This window comes from Narcine bancroftii, chromosome 8 (genome assembly GCF_036971445.1).
Source record: "Narcine bancroftii isolate sNarBan1 chromosome 8, sNarBan1.hap1, whole genome shotgun sequence".
Lineage (NCBI taxonomy): Eukaryota > Metazoa > Chordata > Chondrichthyes > Torpediniformes > Narcinidae > Narcine > Narcine bancroftii.
Genome location: NC_091476.1, coordinates 22,556,683 through 22,573,944, shown reverse-complemented (window position 1 = coordinate 22,573,944; position 17,262 = coordinate 22,556,683). Strand labels below are relative to the sequence as shown.

Genomic DNA, 17,262 nt, shown 5'->3' with positions numbered 1-17,262 from the left:
CGGATGGGCTGAAGAGTTGCTAACTGGGTTGTTTTCAGTTTGAAAGTTGTGACCAGTTGGAATAGGCCAAAGAGAATGGCTGGTGCATTATTTTAAAACTTCCTCATCTGGTTCGTGCTGGGGTTCCCAACGGTTCCCAATCTATATTAATGATTTGGAAGACATTATGAATCTGATGATAAAACAAAGCACGACAGAGGCATGAGGTATCATTGAGGGTTTGACGGAACATAAAAAATCCATATGATGGGCAAGAACATGGGAATTGGAATACAATGTGGAAAATGGGATGTCATCATTACAGGAGAAAAATTAATGTTTTAAAAATGTAAAAAATTGAAGTTATTTTTCCAGGGGAGCCTGAGTGTCTCTGTACATTGATCATTGAAAATCTAGGGAAAGATTTAAAAAGCAAATTCTGCATTGACCTTTATTGGTAGAGGATTTGACTATGTGTAGACGTTTACCACAGCTCTATGTGGTCCTAATAAAATGATATTTGGAACATTGTGTAGATATTTGAACTTCCCATCCAAGGAAGGATGTACTTGCAATAAAGGGAGTACAATGAAGGTTCATTAGATTGATTCCTGGGGAGGACAGAATTAAGAGACATTGTAGCAGATTGATCCTCCTTTCTTTAGAATTCAGAAGAATGAGAGAAAATATTAGTGAAACATACAAAATTGTGTGGGATTTGACACGGTCCAAGAAAAGATGATTTGTCCAATGGTTTAGGTGTAACGAACCAGGTGAAGTCGTTTTAAAATAATGCGCCAGCCATTCAGGACTGACATAAGAAGCAATTGCTTAACCCAGAGGGATGTGGAGGCTCAGTTTTTCAGAATATGGAGAATATCGAAAGATTTTTAAATATTATGGAAATCAACAAATAATGCAGTTATCGCAGTAAAGTGGTACTGAGGTAAAACATAAGCTTTGATCTTGCAAAATATCAGAGCAGGAATAAGAGGCCAAATTCTCTACTCCTGCTTCTATTTCTTAGATTCTTAATTAACTTATTTTATGCTCTGATCAGTTTTCTAATTCTTTATATTTAAATAATTTCTGAAAATCATTCCTTTCTTAAAGTTCTGCTTTTTACGCTTTCATATTTAACATTATATTCCTTTTTCAGCATTAACATGGAGCGATAAAAATGTTTGTGAGAATATCTCCATGGGCGGTACAGTTAGCTTAGCGGTTAGTGCTGTGCTGTTACAATGCCAGTGATTTGGACCAGGTTCGAATCCCGCCCCGTCTGTAATGAGTTTGTATGTTCTCCCCGTGTCCTCGTGGGTTTCCTTTGCGGGCTCCAGTTTCCTCCCACCGTTCAAAGCATACCAGAGGTTATAGGTCAATTGGATGTAATTGGGCGGCATGAGCCAAAATGGCCCGATGCCGTGCTGTGCCATTTTCAGAAAAGTTTGCATTAACCAATTTTTCATTTTAAGAAGCAATTTCATCTTGGGTGCTTTATAGTTATTAATAAATTTATGCAAACCACATTTTCCCTGCTTTAGTGAATTATGAAATCCAAACTCCACCAAAAAATGTTTAAAATACATATTTTAAAAACATGAATATTTAGCCATTCACCTTAGCAGAATGGCTGTTGTTAAAGGTTGCTTACCGTAGCTTTCGATATGACGGCAGCACTGCTGCACTATTCTGGGGACCTGCCGGTAGATAGGGTTCAGACTGAGCTTTTGTTTTGTCTTTGTTAAACTTTTCCTTTCCAATTCCACTGGCAGAGAGAGCTGCAAGGCTTCCAATAATCGTGACTGGTTGTCATCCAAATCGGTAATAGAATCGACAGACACAGCACCCTGCAATCACAGAATTAATAAAATTTCCTTCTATATTCCAGAACAAAGAATGAAAGCAACAGATACGTGATGATGTGCTCATCCAGTAAATGCACAATTTACTGCAGCCAAGCAAGCAATTCTCAACTAAATCTGGTGGCATGCATTTTAGAAATTATTTTTATATCACTGATAGAAGTTGAGCTTTGGCTCAACAAAGCCTCAGCTTCTGGTATCGGGGTTACCTGACGTCAACTAAACCAAATATTATAGCTATGAGAAGGAGTGTGATGAGCAGGTGTTCGGTCGTGGTCTGAAGAATGGTAGATGACTTCAGTGAATCTAAAATTTTGAAAATGAGGAGGAGGAGAATAAGAAGAATTGAGAGGTGCAAGACCACCAACAGATAGAGAATGGAACAAATCTAATGTGCACACCGGTTACCGATGGATCAAACTGGAGTCTCTGCGGCTGAAGCTTTGTCAACAGAAACTTAATGACTCTGAAGGAGCTTTCTTCTGCTTCTCTTTTTTCTTATTGTAAGGGGCATCGGGCAATACTAATGGCATCTCTTTGTCTGCCTTACAGTAGACTAAAGGAAATTTTGTGTAATGTTACATTTTCTGTTTTATTGCATGACAAGAAAATAATCTTGAATATAGCACATTGAAATGCTGGACTTAAGGCAAGCAGGTTTTTGTGCTGAGGGTCAGCAGCAGAAGTGAACGTAATGGTAAACTGTGGGCACTCAATGTTGCAATGGACATTAGGCCCCTTTAACAATGATGATTAATGCTCTTGTTATTGATATCTTTAACCTTTAAAGTAGTTATTATCCCTTGTTATGTCATATTTGCACAGTCATTAAAAGTGACTTGTACAAGGAGAATATTAAAGGCCAATAGAATAACTGGACAATTTTTGCTGGAAATGTTATTGGATTCAAAACAAAAAAGTGTAGAAAAAAACATGTAATAAAGTACTTCATTTAGGAAGTCTGATAAATGCATATGGTTCATTCATAAATATACTCTATTCCTTCTTCCTGAATATTAAAAAATGAAATTGGAATAATAGGAAATTGTCAATATTCTTAAATAAGAATTCAGTTCACCTAATAGGGAGACTCAATTATTAGATGTTACACTATTTCTTTGGATAGTTCCCATTTAATTGCCACATAGATATTTATGTTCTTGAATTAGAAAAATAACATACCCGCCTGTGACCTCGAGAAAGTTTATCCAAAAAAGTTGGGGAGAGAGGCTCATTTACTGCATCAGGTGCATATTGCAGAAATACATCGCTATCATCCAGATGCTTGTGCTGTTTCTTTGCCCGAAATCTCAGAACTGTCGTCTCCAGGTCTAAACAGTCTCTCCGGCCTTCCTTGACTGCATCTTGCTTCTTCTTTCGTGCAAAGTCATTAAGGATGGCCTGCGATAGAGGAATTCCAAATCCCAGAGGATGCAATTCTGCAAAATAAATACACATTAGTCATCCTAATCAGCAGAATGAAATGGACCAATTTCCACATTCAACCAGATCGCATTCTGATAATAGGAGGTCCATTGGTTCCATCTTTGGAAGATTCCAACTACATCATTGCAAGGTTTTCAAATTTGCTCTTTGCTGAACATTATTGATTTAAAAACTCTTATTTTTAAATCACAAATTATTCTTTCCATTCCTCTTGTTGTGGCCAAAGGCCTATTTGATTTATAACAAAACATAAAAAAGTGATTCCAGTGGGTGTAAGACAAGCACTTCTGCAAAATAATGTTCAGTGAAAGACAGAATTTTCCAATTGGAGCTATTTTAATTCTTCTATGAACATAAAAATTGGAATTACAGTAACACAAGTGAAATCAACCCTTGCATTAAGCACTGGGAGACAGAAATTTCCAGATGCTTGACCATTAAGTTATTTTGTGCTTTTTACGTGAACTAATTTACTACGCAACAGGTCTATGGCAGAAGCCAGCTCACTGGCCAGACACAAAACCCTGGAAAACTTGGAGAACTAAAGTGCATACATCAGGATGCTCTTTATTGACTACAGTTCAGCAATCAACTTCATTATCACCTCAAAAGTGATCAGCATATTGAAAGACGTGGGACTTAATACATCACTGTCTAATTAGATATCAGTGACGACTGGCAAGAACATCTCCTCTGCAATCTCCATCAGTACCAGAGCAACACAAGGTCTGCATAATTAGCACCTTGCTCTACACACTTTACACCTATGTGGCTCGGTATGACTACAACAGCATCTACAGATTCAACTGATTTGACCACCACAACAAGGAAGAACCACCACTGTGCACCCACATATCCCATGAGCTTCATCTACTGTCAGTATTCAAAGATGACATGTGGGCTGCCTTCATGAGATTGAATCCAAGGAAAACATCTAATCCAGATGGAATACCTGGCCAAAGTCATGAAAACCTGTACTGACCAACTTGCCAATGTATTCACAAATTTCCCCAACATCTCACTCCAGTAGGGGATAGCCCCTACTTGTTTTAAACAGGCGCAAATTAAACCAGTGATCCAAAAAAAAAGAGTGTGGTAACCTGTCAACCAGTAGCACTCACATCCACAGAAATGAAATGTTTTGGGAGGCTGGTATTGGAGCATAGCAGCTCCTGTCTGAGTGCCAACATCGATCCATTTCAATTTGTCTTCAGCCGCAACTTGTCTATGGCAGATGGCATCTCTATCTGGACAGCAAAGACAAATACATCAGGATGCTCTGATAAGCAAACTCCAAAATCTGGGCTTCAGTACTCCACTGTATAACTGGATCTGCATTTTCTCACCTCCAAGCTATATTCAGTGAAGATTTGTAAGAACATCTCCTCCACAATTTCCATCAGTACTGGAGTGTGAAAGGGCTGCATTCTTAGCCCCCCTGATCTACTCACTTTAAATCTATGACTGTGTAGCTCGGTACAACACCATCTACAGTTTTGCTACCACAATAGTGCGTTGTACAAAAGGGGGTGATGAGTCAGCATACAGGAGGGAGATGAAAACTTGGCTGAATGATGCATTAAAACAGCCTCTCACTCAATGTTACCAAAACCAAGGAGCTGATTGTTGACTTCAGGAAGGGAAAACCAGAGGTATACGACCCAGTGATCATTGGGGGATCAGAGGTGGAGAGGGTGAGCAAATTTAAATGCCTGAGAGCCTCTACTTCAGAGGACTTTTCCTGAACCCAAAACACCAATGGTATCGTGAAGAAAGCACATTAGTGCCTCTATTTCCTCAGGCAATTGCAGAGATTTGGTATGACATTGGAAATTCTGGCAAAGTTCTACAGTGTGCTGACAGGCTGCATCACAGCCTGGTATGGGGGCACCAATATCCCTGAGTGTTAAGCCCTGTAAAAGATAGTAGGCACCACCCAATACATCACTGGTGTCACTAGAGGGGTGTGGGGGGCGCAGACTACATCGGGTGACATCAAAATGACTGTCAATAAAACCTTTGTGCAGTGTTTCAGCAGAAATTTATTTTTTATTAAAAATCTCTCTGTATTTAGTTAAAATGGCAAAAATATATTTCGTAAGCCCAGCTTATATGTATCAATATACCTACAAGGCTAAAACTCTGTGCTAATTTACTTTTTTGAACCTTCTAATGTGCTTCGGTCAGAGCTGTCATTATTACCCAATCACAATGAAGCTTCAAATCACATGCTACAAGCACGTGCTACAAGCACACACTGTTGATTTCATTGCTGCTGGTGTTTTCATAGTCGCTGCTTTTGTCAAATTTTCTGGTGTTTTATCTACAATATTGTGGTAATTAGTATTTTTGAAACTATATCATAGAACTATAGGACACTGCAGCACATAAAACAGGCTATTCATCCCTTCTAGTCTGTGCCAAAACATCATTCTGCTAGTCCCACTGACCTGCACCAATCCATAACCCTCCAGACCTCTCCCATCCATGTATCTATCCAATTTATTCTTACAATTTCAGAGTGAGCCCACATTTACCACGTCAGATGGCAGCTCGTTCTACACTCCCACCACTGAAGTTCCCCAAACCTCATTAAGATATTAGTGCATTCATCCTTTCTTTGTGCTAGACATTCATTATTATAATTTAAGGTAGTACACTGGGCCTAATATTCCAAAGTTCAATTGGCTAAATTGTATTCTAATCTCTTTCCAAAACTAAAGAAGGTACACTGTATCGATTGATTTTCTCTTTCCAAGTTTTGGGAAGAGGTATTTCATGCCTTGTTTTTAGTTCTTAATACTAATGTGACTTTTATTGCTCTCTTTGGAATAAGTGGGCCATCTGGTTTAGTTCTGACTGCTTCACATTCCCATGTTGTTGCCTTTGCCTCCCTTATCGCAAGAAGGGCCATTTTAACGAGATGGAAAGATGCTATCCCTCCCACTTGTACTCAATGGCCGTCCGATATGATGGCATGTCTGACTTTGGAAAAAATTAGATGTTCCACGATTGAAATGAATCTTAACTTTGTTTCTTTATGGGATTCTTTTCTTAATTCCTTTCAACATTTGTAAGATGAACTAGTTTTTGGTTTATGAACCTAATGTTTACCTTATTAGTAGTAGACTGTATTAGTAGCCTCTGATGGGAGGGGATTGAATCAGATATTTAATATAGTGTTTTTCTTTTTATCTCTCTTTTTAATGTAACATAGGTTTCAGTACAATTTGTATTGTTACACAAGATTTGTTACTACTTTATGTTATTGTTTTGTACCCATGGAACATTTATTTTATAAGACCAATGAAAATATGAAAATATTGAAAAAAAAATTAGCTTATCACTTGAAACTGTATTTGAGCCTTTGATGAGGTTCCGAAAGGAGGCTTATTGTTAAGTAGTGATTTAGATAAGTGAAAAGCACAGAGAAAGATACAAAAAAAATTACCTGGTAAAAATAAAATGGAAAAACAAGGAAAGAAATTGGTTGAAGTTGTAAGAATTCCTGAGTTTTTGGTGGCTTTGTTTCAGATAACATGAGCAAATTGAGCTTTAAAGATGAAATGAAAGCCAATACAAACAAGTTGGGAGTGGTTATTATAGTTGATAATATTTTCCCCTAGAAGGTAGTGATGGGAATGATTAGTTTGAAAGAAATTAATAGGTCATAGGAAATGCCCTGTAAGAAGTGATGATGCAGAGGGGTGGGGGTGGGTGAAGCTAGAAGAGGGTTTGGTGAGATGAAGCAAAATCTTTGGTTGAGGAGGTAATAGTAAAGAGTGAAAAAGAAGAGTCACTGATCGACACTGACATACATTGGAGAAACTCATTAAGTCACACTGGATTCTTTATGCATGTTACCACATAGGCATTTTCAAAAAAAGAATAATTTTTATTATTAACTATTAATAACGTAACACTTCTTACTTAACCCCACTATGCGCAAATGTATGTGTGTGTGTAGGTGGAAGATCCCAAACCATTACAGTTAAGGCAAGATTGAGAAATGTCCATTTTTAAAGATCAGTCTCAGAAATCTTTTGTGTTGAAACTCAGAATCTTTACTGTTGTTCAAAAGTAATTATGAAGTAGGTATAACACCAGGTCATCAGACTTCTCAAAACTCACGTCTTCTTGTAGAGTTCTTTTCAGAGAAATGTTTCTTCATACAAATGATTCTCTACAAATACCCTCTCTTGCATGGAGGTTACAGAACTTGTATTTTACATGATGAGTTCACAAACCCAGGCATGGGTTACATGAAGTGACCATTTAAAAATGGATATGAAAGAACTGCCCTCTTTTGACAAAGAGACAGTGAGGTGTCTCTTTCTCTTCAAAACCATTGATTCTGTGTACTTCCCATGACAAGGAGAACACAACAGTACCTCCTTCACTGAAGGTTACTGGATTTATGACCTCAGAAAAAACTGGTGCAATATTAAGAATGTCTTCTTGCTGTCATAATCACATGACATCATTGCTGGCATCTGTTTAAAGTTTAATTTTATCCATACCACTTCAAAAGTATAAGTCATGGCAGATGACTCTGTTCTGTCTACACAGGTCATTGAAGCAAAAGCCTGCTTGTTTGAACAGATGCCTCTCTCAGAAAACACGATTGTCTTTAGTTGCAATGGAGACTCACTTCTGACTTTTAGGGTGGTTATACACCTTCAACTGAACAATGAATTAGCAGACACTTTAACTCTTAAAATGGTTTCTATGTGTATAATTGTCTTTCCATGTCCATCCACACAGTCTTTTCATACAAATATACATATTTATATATATATAAAAAATTAACCTGAAGATTAATAATAGCATAATTCTGCCACAATATAGCAAAGATGAAGATACATAACCAACATTTTGGGTTATGCATTATGACAGAGGGCTCAGACCAGAAATGTTACCTTTGCTGCATAAAGATTGCAGAGTTACTCCAGCATTTTTCTGTGAACTACAATCACAGAGTCTGCAGACATTCTTGTTTAACACTGATTGACATATGTTTCCTGCAGCTCTGCCATTCAAGCAACCAGCTCTTGTTGATGACACCTTTCTCCAACACACCATACAATATTGCACCAGATTATACAACACCATCCATGGACATAAAGAAACAAATAGAGAAGCTGGAGGAAACACAAAAGCAAACATGAAGTCAAGGGGAGCAGAAAATTAGAGCAAGGGAAGCAGAAGCAAAGATAAAAGAAAGAATTAGCAATCAAATTATATCACAAAAGAGTATAAAAATGGCAAGCAGGCAACAAGCCATGCAGCATCCATAAAAATGACAATATTCTTTGACTTAGCTAAAGCAATGTCACAGAAAAGTGATCAATTTATAGCTTAATTATAAAACCATAAGACATAGGAGAAATAGGCTATTCAGCCCATCAGGTCTGCCCTGCCATTTAATCATACGATGATCTGTTTTTCCACTCCGCCTGACCTTCTCCCCTTAACCTTTGATGCCCTGGCTAATCAAGAACCTATTAATTTCTGCCTTACATATACCCAATGCCTAAGCTCCACAACCACTGTGGCATCAAATTCAGCAGATTTATCACCATTTGGCTAAAGAAATTCCTCTGCATCTCTTTTCTAAGCTGACACCCTTCAATCCTAAAGTTCTGGTCTCCTGTCCTAGACACACCTTCACTCTATCCTTGCCTTTCAACATTCAAAATGTTTCAATGAGATTCTCCTCCTCCACCCCACCCCCCTCACCCCACCATTCTCCTAAATTCCAACAAGTACAGGCAAACAGCTGTCAAACACAGATCATATAATAAACCTTTCATTCTGGGATTCATTCCGGGAATCATCCTTGTGAACCTCCTCTGAACTCTCTCTAATGTCAGCACATTCCTTCTTAAATTAGGAGCCAAATCTCACCAGTGCCTTATAAAGCCTCAACATCACATCCCTGCTCATATTCTATTTCCCTTGAATTTAATGTCAGCATTGCATTTGCCTTCTTCATCGTTGACTCAAGCTGCATGTTTACTTTCAGGTTATCCTATACGAGGACTGCAGGTTCCTTTGCATCTGGGTATTTTAAATTTTCTCTCCATTTAAAAATAGTCTACTTGTTTATTTTTTCTACCAAAGCGCATGACCACACACTTTCCGATATTGTATTTCATTTGCCAGTTCATCTCCCATTCTCTGAATCTATCTGAGTTCTTCTGCAGCCTTCCTATTTCCTCAAAACTAGCGGTTCCTCCACCTATCTTTGTATCATCTACAAACTTGACTACAAAGCCATTCATTCCATAATCTAATCATTAATATCTAACATAAAAAGAAATGGCACCAACACTGATGCCTGTGGAGTACTGCTAGCAACTGAGAGCCAACCAGAATATGATCCCTGTATTCTGACTCTCTGCTTCCTGCCAATCAGCCAATGCTCTACCCACCCTAGTATGTTTTCTGTTATACCATGGGCTCTTATCCTGTTAAGTTGCCTCATGTGCGGCAACTTGTCAAAGGCCTTCTGAAAATTCAAATACACAGCACCCACTGCCTCTCCCTTATCAAGCCTGTTTGTCACTTCATCAAAAAATTCCAATAGGTCTTTCAAGAAAGATTTTATCTTAAGGAAATCATGACGGCGTTGGCCTATCTTGTCAGGTGCCTCCAAGTACTCTGTAACCAATTGACTCCAAAATCTTCCCAATCACTGAAGTCAGGCTAACCGGTCTGAAATTTCCTTTCTCCTGCCTCCATCCCGTCTTGAATAGTGGGGTGACATTTGCAATTTTCCAGCTCTTCAGGACCACACCAGAATCTATTGGTTACTGAAAGATCATTACTATTGCCTCCACAATATCAGAACCCAAGGCTGCAATTCATCTGGTCTGGGAGACTTATCCATCCTTAGACCATTCAGTTTTCTCCCTTGAAATTGTACCTGCTGTCCTTTCCCTTTGTGATATCGTTTGACATCTGACACACTGCTTACACTTTCCACAGTGAAGATTGATGCTACAGTATCATAATGTTAAAATATTCAAACACATTAAATGTCTCCCTCCATATACTCAATTTAATATGACTGTTTATTGACTTTAATATATAACTAGTTCATTAGCCATGATGTTGTGCATGAAAAGTCAGATTATATACTCTGAATATGACTGAAGAGTGTTACCTAATGATACTGTGAAGAATATGTCAGGATAAACATAGATATAATAAAAAGGGAATACAAACACTGCAAAATGTGATAAACTTGCATTTTAGGTTTTTTCAAAATTGGAGAGGTTTATAAAACAGAATTTCAAGTCAATGCAAAGCACATGAAATGGCTTGTGCATACAAGACAAAAGAGATGAAATATGTCAGGATCAGAATCTATCGTCATGAACAAATCAGTGTTTTTCGGCAGCATTATATAGTGCAAACAACCATAAACCATCTTACAACAGTAAATATTAAAAAAAATAAAATTAATAGCTCATTAAAAAGTAAGCCAGTGTCTTTGGTTCATTGGTTATTCAGGAACCTGATGGCAGTGGGGAAAATGCTGTCCTTGTGTCGCTGAGAGTTCGTCTTTAAGCTCCTGTACCTTTTTCCTGATGGTAGCAGAGTGAAGAGGACATGGCCTGGGTGGTGGGGTCTCTGAGGATGGAGGCTACTTTTTTAAGACAGTGCCTCATATAGATGTCCTTGATAGAGTAAAATCTGGTGCCTGTAGAAGTTTTCAAGAGTCTTTGGTGACATACTGAATCTCCTCAAACACCTCTCAAAGTGCAGCTACTGGTGAGCCTTCTTCATGATTGCATCAGCATGGAGGCTCCAGGACAGATCCTTAGAGATGTAGACACCCAGAATTTGAAGTTCTTGACCCTCTCCACTATGAAGCCCTCAGAGGTTTTGGTCATGATCCCCGACTTTCTCCTGAAGTCCACAATCATCTCCCTGATCCTGCTCCCTTAATTTGTAAAATAAGCTTTGAAAAAACTTAGACAAACTCTTCCTGAAATTAAGCACCTTTAATTATTGGCATGTGTGTCAGGATATCATGATAGAGACTGATAGGTTCTCAATTAGCCAGAGCATCAATGGTTATGAGGAGAAGGTCAGGGAGTGGGGCTGAGTGGAAAAATGGATCAGCTCATAATTAAATGGCGACACAGACTCAAAGGGTTGAATAGCCTATTTCTGCTCCTATGGTCTTATGTCTATGGTGACCAGGTGTGGCCTCTCCATCATGTTCTTTATCACCTACATGTACAAACACAAATGGGATGGAGAAATTGGAAGGATGGTAATAATGGGTACAGTCATGGTGTATCAACGGGGACTGAAATATTCATAAAATCAGTTGGCATATCAGAATAAACTTAGAGTAAAGGGCTGAACAGAGGAAACCTAGCAGACGATGAAATTTAAGTGAATAGATTGACCAAAGTGACAGCTTCAATGCAAATGATAATAGACTATTATATTTTTCAGTAAGATTATCTCAATGATTGAAAATTATTTATTCTTACAAGCACAAAATAATTGTATGACATTTATTGCGATATTATCAACAAAATTAACAAAATATAAGAGGATATCCAATGTAGTTATGGAAACAAAATGAATTCAAAACTACAAGACACAAGTATAAATTTGATGATATAATGATCAAAAACAAAAGTTCATTCAATGAACAAAGAATAATGAAAGGAAGCTAAACGTGAATATTATTAGAATGTTTCAGATGATCCTCTGGAACTATCCTATTAATGTCTCTTCTCATTGATCTAAGGAAAATGGGTTTTATTGGAGTAGGGTCTCAAAGGTTACATCCTCTAATATAGATTTCCCCCTTTGGACATCTTGCACTTGGTTCTTCATATTTTCCTTTATACACATCATTATATTCAGAGTCCAACCCACTTTTGAAGGGTGCTCATTGTCTTTAAGCGGCATCAGTAAAATACAGTATAATGATGTGCTTTCCTTTTGTGAATATCCCTCCATTCTCCTTACAAATGGATGCACGACAGTTAACAGACGTTGTCTGAAACTTGGTGCAATATTGATGAAAATGAAGGTTTTGCTCACACAGATTTTCTTTTCCAATATAAGCTTCTATTAGCTCTGAAAAGATTGGAGGCAATTGCATTGGATGATAAAACTTCATGTAATCTCGGTCTTCTCTTTCCTTAATCCTGTTTATAGTCAGCAGAAGAAAACATTCTTCTGGCCATTGTTACATAAAAAGGACAGCAGCAAGATGAAATCTCAAAAAAGATGTGGATTAGAACAGATTGCAGGGTGTTTGAATGGAGGAGTCAAATGCATACCTCTAAATTAATGTGCTTTCTTGGAGCAGAATGGAAATTTCATGGAGTACAGCAATGGAATAAATGGACAAAATATATCAATTACCTGAGGTATTTATAATGCGTGAAAAAAAATCTTTGCAATAGAGTGAGATGAAGGGTAATACATTTTACCCACCAGTCTCCTTACAGGCTTGTCCGTGGTCAGGCAAGCCATTGGTGAAAGCATTAAAGAAGTGTAGAGATGGTAACAATTAAGCTGGACTGGACATAGTTCAAAGATTAGTTCAGGATTAAAGAATCAACTAAGATGGCATTGTTGCAGGGCAAAGCAGTTGGATAAAGATTAGAAGTGTGAAGATGTTGAGGAAAAGAAAATTAGGATTCTACTTATTCCAGTCACCAATCTTTCTCTTGCTCTTGTTATATAGTCAGGATGACATGAACTATTTTGTAACCACATAAGAATACACCCTTCTCACTGTAGTAACTGTAGTGCACCACTGTGGACCGTGTGTATATGTAATATGCAAGTGTGTGAACAATTTCCTGAGATGGTGGAAGGCATCAGTAAGTAAAATCTCTTCTGTTATTTGAATTTTGCATCTCTAAGTTATTTAAGAAGCCTCCCAAGTAACTCCAGAAACAATAACATGGTGGCAGCGATATAAGAGAACAAGAATAAAGCCATACAATTGATTGTAAGTCACTGAAGTATAAAGGGGAAGCAGAGAAAAAGCATTACTGAAAAAAAAAATAGCTGGAGCAGCAGCAGTTCACCCAGCGATGGATGGGGAGGTTGAAGACATTGTTGAATCATTTAAAAAGTTTCAGCAGGTGGAATTTAGCATTCAAAAGCTATTTAAAAAAAATGCAACAGCAGAGAAGGTCAGTTCTATACTTATGGCTGCCATAAGGGGAGCGAGGCCTTGACTTATTTAATAGCTGGGAGCTTACAGAGGTGGAGAAAATAATATTTACAAAGTTTGCTTCTCACCTTGAACCCAGGTCTAATCATAGAATGAATTTCAAGGCTTAATGCAAGAGACTGATGAAACTCACTAGACTAAAAATTGTTGCTGTAAAATGCAGATTTAAGGATATAGAGGAAATATTAGTTAATCAACTAATATGGGGGAGTGCCCATCCTAAAGTGCAAAGGGAAGGATAGCTTGAAGCTGGCTGAAGCTATAGACATAGCCAGAGCCTTTGAAGCCACGATGATTTAAATGAAATCCCTATCTGTGCAGACCCACCCACAGCAAAGAAAAGGAAGGATTGATGCTATAAAGAACACAATCAGAAAAGTACAAACCCCCCCCCACCCCAGGTCTGCAGGAAGTGCAGTGGCAAACCCCTTCGATGATGGAAACAAATGCCCTGCACACGGTTCTGAATGTAGAGCCTGTGGTAAAGCAAACCACAGGGTGAAGATGTGCAAGTCTGGTATGAAGAAAACAGTAATACCAGTGAAGGAAAAAGACAAGAAGATCCATCACATAAAAGGGAACAACATTGAGGACTCCAACACCCAGATACTGGACATAGAATCCATACACCTTCACAAGATGTCGGGTGAGATGAAAGAAGGAAGTGAGTTGCACACAAGGATCCAAATACAGAGAACAATACAGAACAAGCCTACGATATTTAATCTAAAGGTGAAGCTGGATACTGGACCACAAAGCAATGTCCTTCCACTCAGACTCTACCGCCAGATGTTCCCAGAGAACATAAGAAAAGGGTATCCAAAAGATGGTGCTTTGGAAACAGCAAATGTCACTTTAATGGCCTACGGTGGACCCATGATCAAGCAGCTAGGGAGAGCTAAGATCAATGGCTGCCATAAGGGAAAGAACATCCTCTGTAAGTTCTATGTTAGGTGCAGACAGACCAGCAATTCTAGGTCTGGATAGCTGCCAGGAGTTGCAGTTGATCTCTGTCAATTATGAGATCCAGATGAAGAAGTTATCCAAAAGGATCAACAGAAACACACAACAAAAAGAGGAAATGATTTCCACAGAAGTACTTGCCAGGCCATGGCACCCAGTGGGAGCCGACTTGTTCACCGAGAATCAAGAGTGGTATTTAATAGTAGCCTGTTACTACTCTAAGTTTCCATTCGTCAAAAGGGTGAAAGACCTGAGAGTGACAACTATCACCTCAGAAATGAGAGCGCTCCTTGCTGAACAAGAAATACCCAGGCAAGTAAAAGTGACAATGGAACACAGTTCACGTCACAAGAATTCAGAAAGCTGAGTGCAGATTATGGGTTTGTTATCATTACATCATCCCCATACTACCCCAAAGGTCACAGGCTTATTGAAGGACAAGTGCAAACTGTGAAATGCAGACTAGTTAAGTGTCACGAAACAGAAGAAGACCCAGACCCAGCTCTTCTATCATTAAGGGTTGACATGAAGTCCCCAGCAGAATTTCTAAATGGCAGGAGATATAAAACAACTCTGCCAAGCAAAAGACAGAAAACCAGAAGAAGACCGGCTGACAGGTAAGAAGAAGGACGTCAGCATTATAACAAACATGCAGAATCATTGCCAGAATTCTTCAGAGGGTAGCATGTGCATATTCAAGAGCTGATGTCGAAAACATGGACCCCAGCAAAGGTCATCAAAGAAGCTGAGACACCAAGATCATACATTGTCAAGACAGACTCTGGCAATCAGCTGAGGAAGAAGAGATTTCACATTCGGCCGACACAAGATGTGAAGAAGCAGAAAACTTTAATACCAGCAAAGCCTGCAACACCAATATCAAGTGAGGTATTAAGTGAAGAGACCACAAGCACTAATCCCGAAACAGCAACACAGCAGATGTCAGGTGAAGCACAAGCTACATCACCTACACGTGTACCAGCAACGCAGAGCCCAATTTAAAAATAGTTGTGTAAATAAATTAGTGTACAAGTTCAGTTACTTAAGTTGCACTGGAAAGGAAGTGATAAAAACACTAAATTTTTCTTTATCTTGAGAAGGAGGTATGTTATATAGTCAGAATAATGTGAACTATTTTGTAGCCGCGTAAAAATACACCCTTCTCACTGTAGTAACTGCAGTGCACCACTGTGGGGTGTATATATGCTAGTGCATGATCAGTTTTCTGAGATGGTGGAAGACATCAGTAAGTAAAGTTCTCTTCTGTTATTTGAATCTTGCATCTCTAAGTTATTTAAGAAGTCTCCCAAGTAACTTCAGAGACATAACAACTCTGGAAATTAATTTAGTTGTTTCATCCCTCTTTGCAGTGTTACATATGATACGAGTTATGTCTCAGTGGTGGTAACTTCATCTCTGAGGCATACAGTTCAGGATTCATCCAAATAGAAAGCTTTACTTAGGTGATACAAAAAAAATGGCAGTGCCACCAGAGTTGCTGTAACAGCAGCACTACTGGCTGCACGGACACAGGAGAGTGAGAAGCAAAGGACCCTCATATGCTGTGGACTGTTGGAGAGTGGTTCATGGGAACCAGGTATCAGAACCAGGATTCGAGAGAGCACCAAGGGCAAGAAGGGCTCCCAAAGGGCCTTGGGCGCTGAAGGCTTTCTGATCATTTCAGAGGTTTGGATCTGGAGCTCGGGTTGCCGATACTTTGAACTGGAGCCTATGGGGCTGCAGTAGGTGCTGGGTGTGAATTCACAGACACTCAGTGTCTCTGAAGGGACTCCCTTTTTCTTCTCTTTCTCCTATTTTTAGGGGTTCTGGTTAATGTTCACAGTGACCATGTACTATATTTGCCTTATGGCAGACAAATTTGAAGTATGTCGTGTATATTATATTTTTAATCTATTATTATGGGACAATTAAATTAACTTTTAATACCCAATCACAATTTTCTGGGAAAAAATTGTTTTCTAACCTCTATCTTTTTTTTCTTTGGCAAAGGATTCCTTCTTCCTCCGAAACGATTTCTTCCTTTTTGAGCCATCTGCAATGATTAAAATGTATGGTCATTAGAAAATAGATAGATGGAAGACAAATATAGTGCGTGAATAGGGAAGAAATGTATAGTTAATGAACTTCCACATCTACTTACTAAAACACTGATTCTGAATACAGGAAACAATGATTCTGGACCAGAACTATTCCACCAGATGTTAAGCATTTTCTATTGGCATTTACTGTGAGAATATCCTCATATCTGTACCAATCTATTGAAAACAGAATTCTGCCCCAAAGCTAGAACCCATGAAAGATTAGCTTTGCATCAAAAACATAAATGAAAGCAAGACAACACTCACTGAGAAAAAAAAAGTGTACATTTAAACTAAAGTAGAGACAGCTCATCAAAAATGCTCTGTAACTGTTTTAGTCCCTCCACACGTATTATCATGAAACGTTCCTGGCCATTTCCAGTGGCTGAATCAACACAGCCATCTCTGACAGCCATGACAGATCATCAACTTCTTGCTATTTCTGTCAACAGACCAATCAGTCAAAGCACAGAAGTACTGAAAATTAAAGCATCGAAAGGCATCTTGCTGAGAATAGCTTCTTATTTCAACTATTCCCAAGTTTCAGACAAAGTACAGTGGTGATTAAACTTTAATGAAAGCCTGCAAATAATTTTTAACATGCTTACAACCCCATGTGCTAAGGGCAAAATCAGAAAATGCAGGAAAAACTCAACAGGCCAGACAACATCTATGAGAGAACTGT

At 38.5% G+C, this 17,262-nt stretch overlaps 1 protein-coding gene and 1 long non-coding RNA gene across 6 annotated transcripts in view; one reads left to right on the top strand and one right to left on the bottom strand.

Moving 5' to 3' along the window:
* Positions 1-17,262, bottom strand: part of LOC138740476 (rho GTPase-activating protein 6-like) — a 105,942-nt gene that overhangs the window by 40,692 nt on the left and 47,988 nt on the right. For all 3 annotated transcript variants that reach the window (XM_069893175.1, XM_069893176.1, XM_069893177.1), the window contains exons 3-5: positions 16,463-16,531; positions 3,027-3,283; positions 1,634-1,829 (exon numbers count right to left, since the gene is read on the bottom strand). In XM_069893175.1, the coding sequence (XP_069749276.1) occupies positions 1,634-1,829; positions 3,027-3,283; positions 16,463-16,531 (522 nt within the window). The remainder of the gene's footprint in view (positions 1-1,633; positions 1,830-3,026; positions 3,284-16,462; positions 16,532-17,262) is intronic.
* Positions 1-17,262, top strand: part of LOC138740477 (uncharacterized) — a 133,944-nt gene that overhangs the window by 94,426 nt on the left and 22,256 nt on the right. The window contains exon 5 of one of the 3 annotated variants that reach the window (XR_011342935.1): positions 1,871-2,763. The exons of the other annotated variants lie outside the window; for them this stretch is intronic. This is a non-coding gene — a long non-coding RNA (uncharacterized lncRNA). Of the gene's footprint in view, positions 1-1,870; positions 2,764-17,262 lie in introns of those variants that run through there. 3 annotated transcript variants of the gene reach the window in all.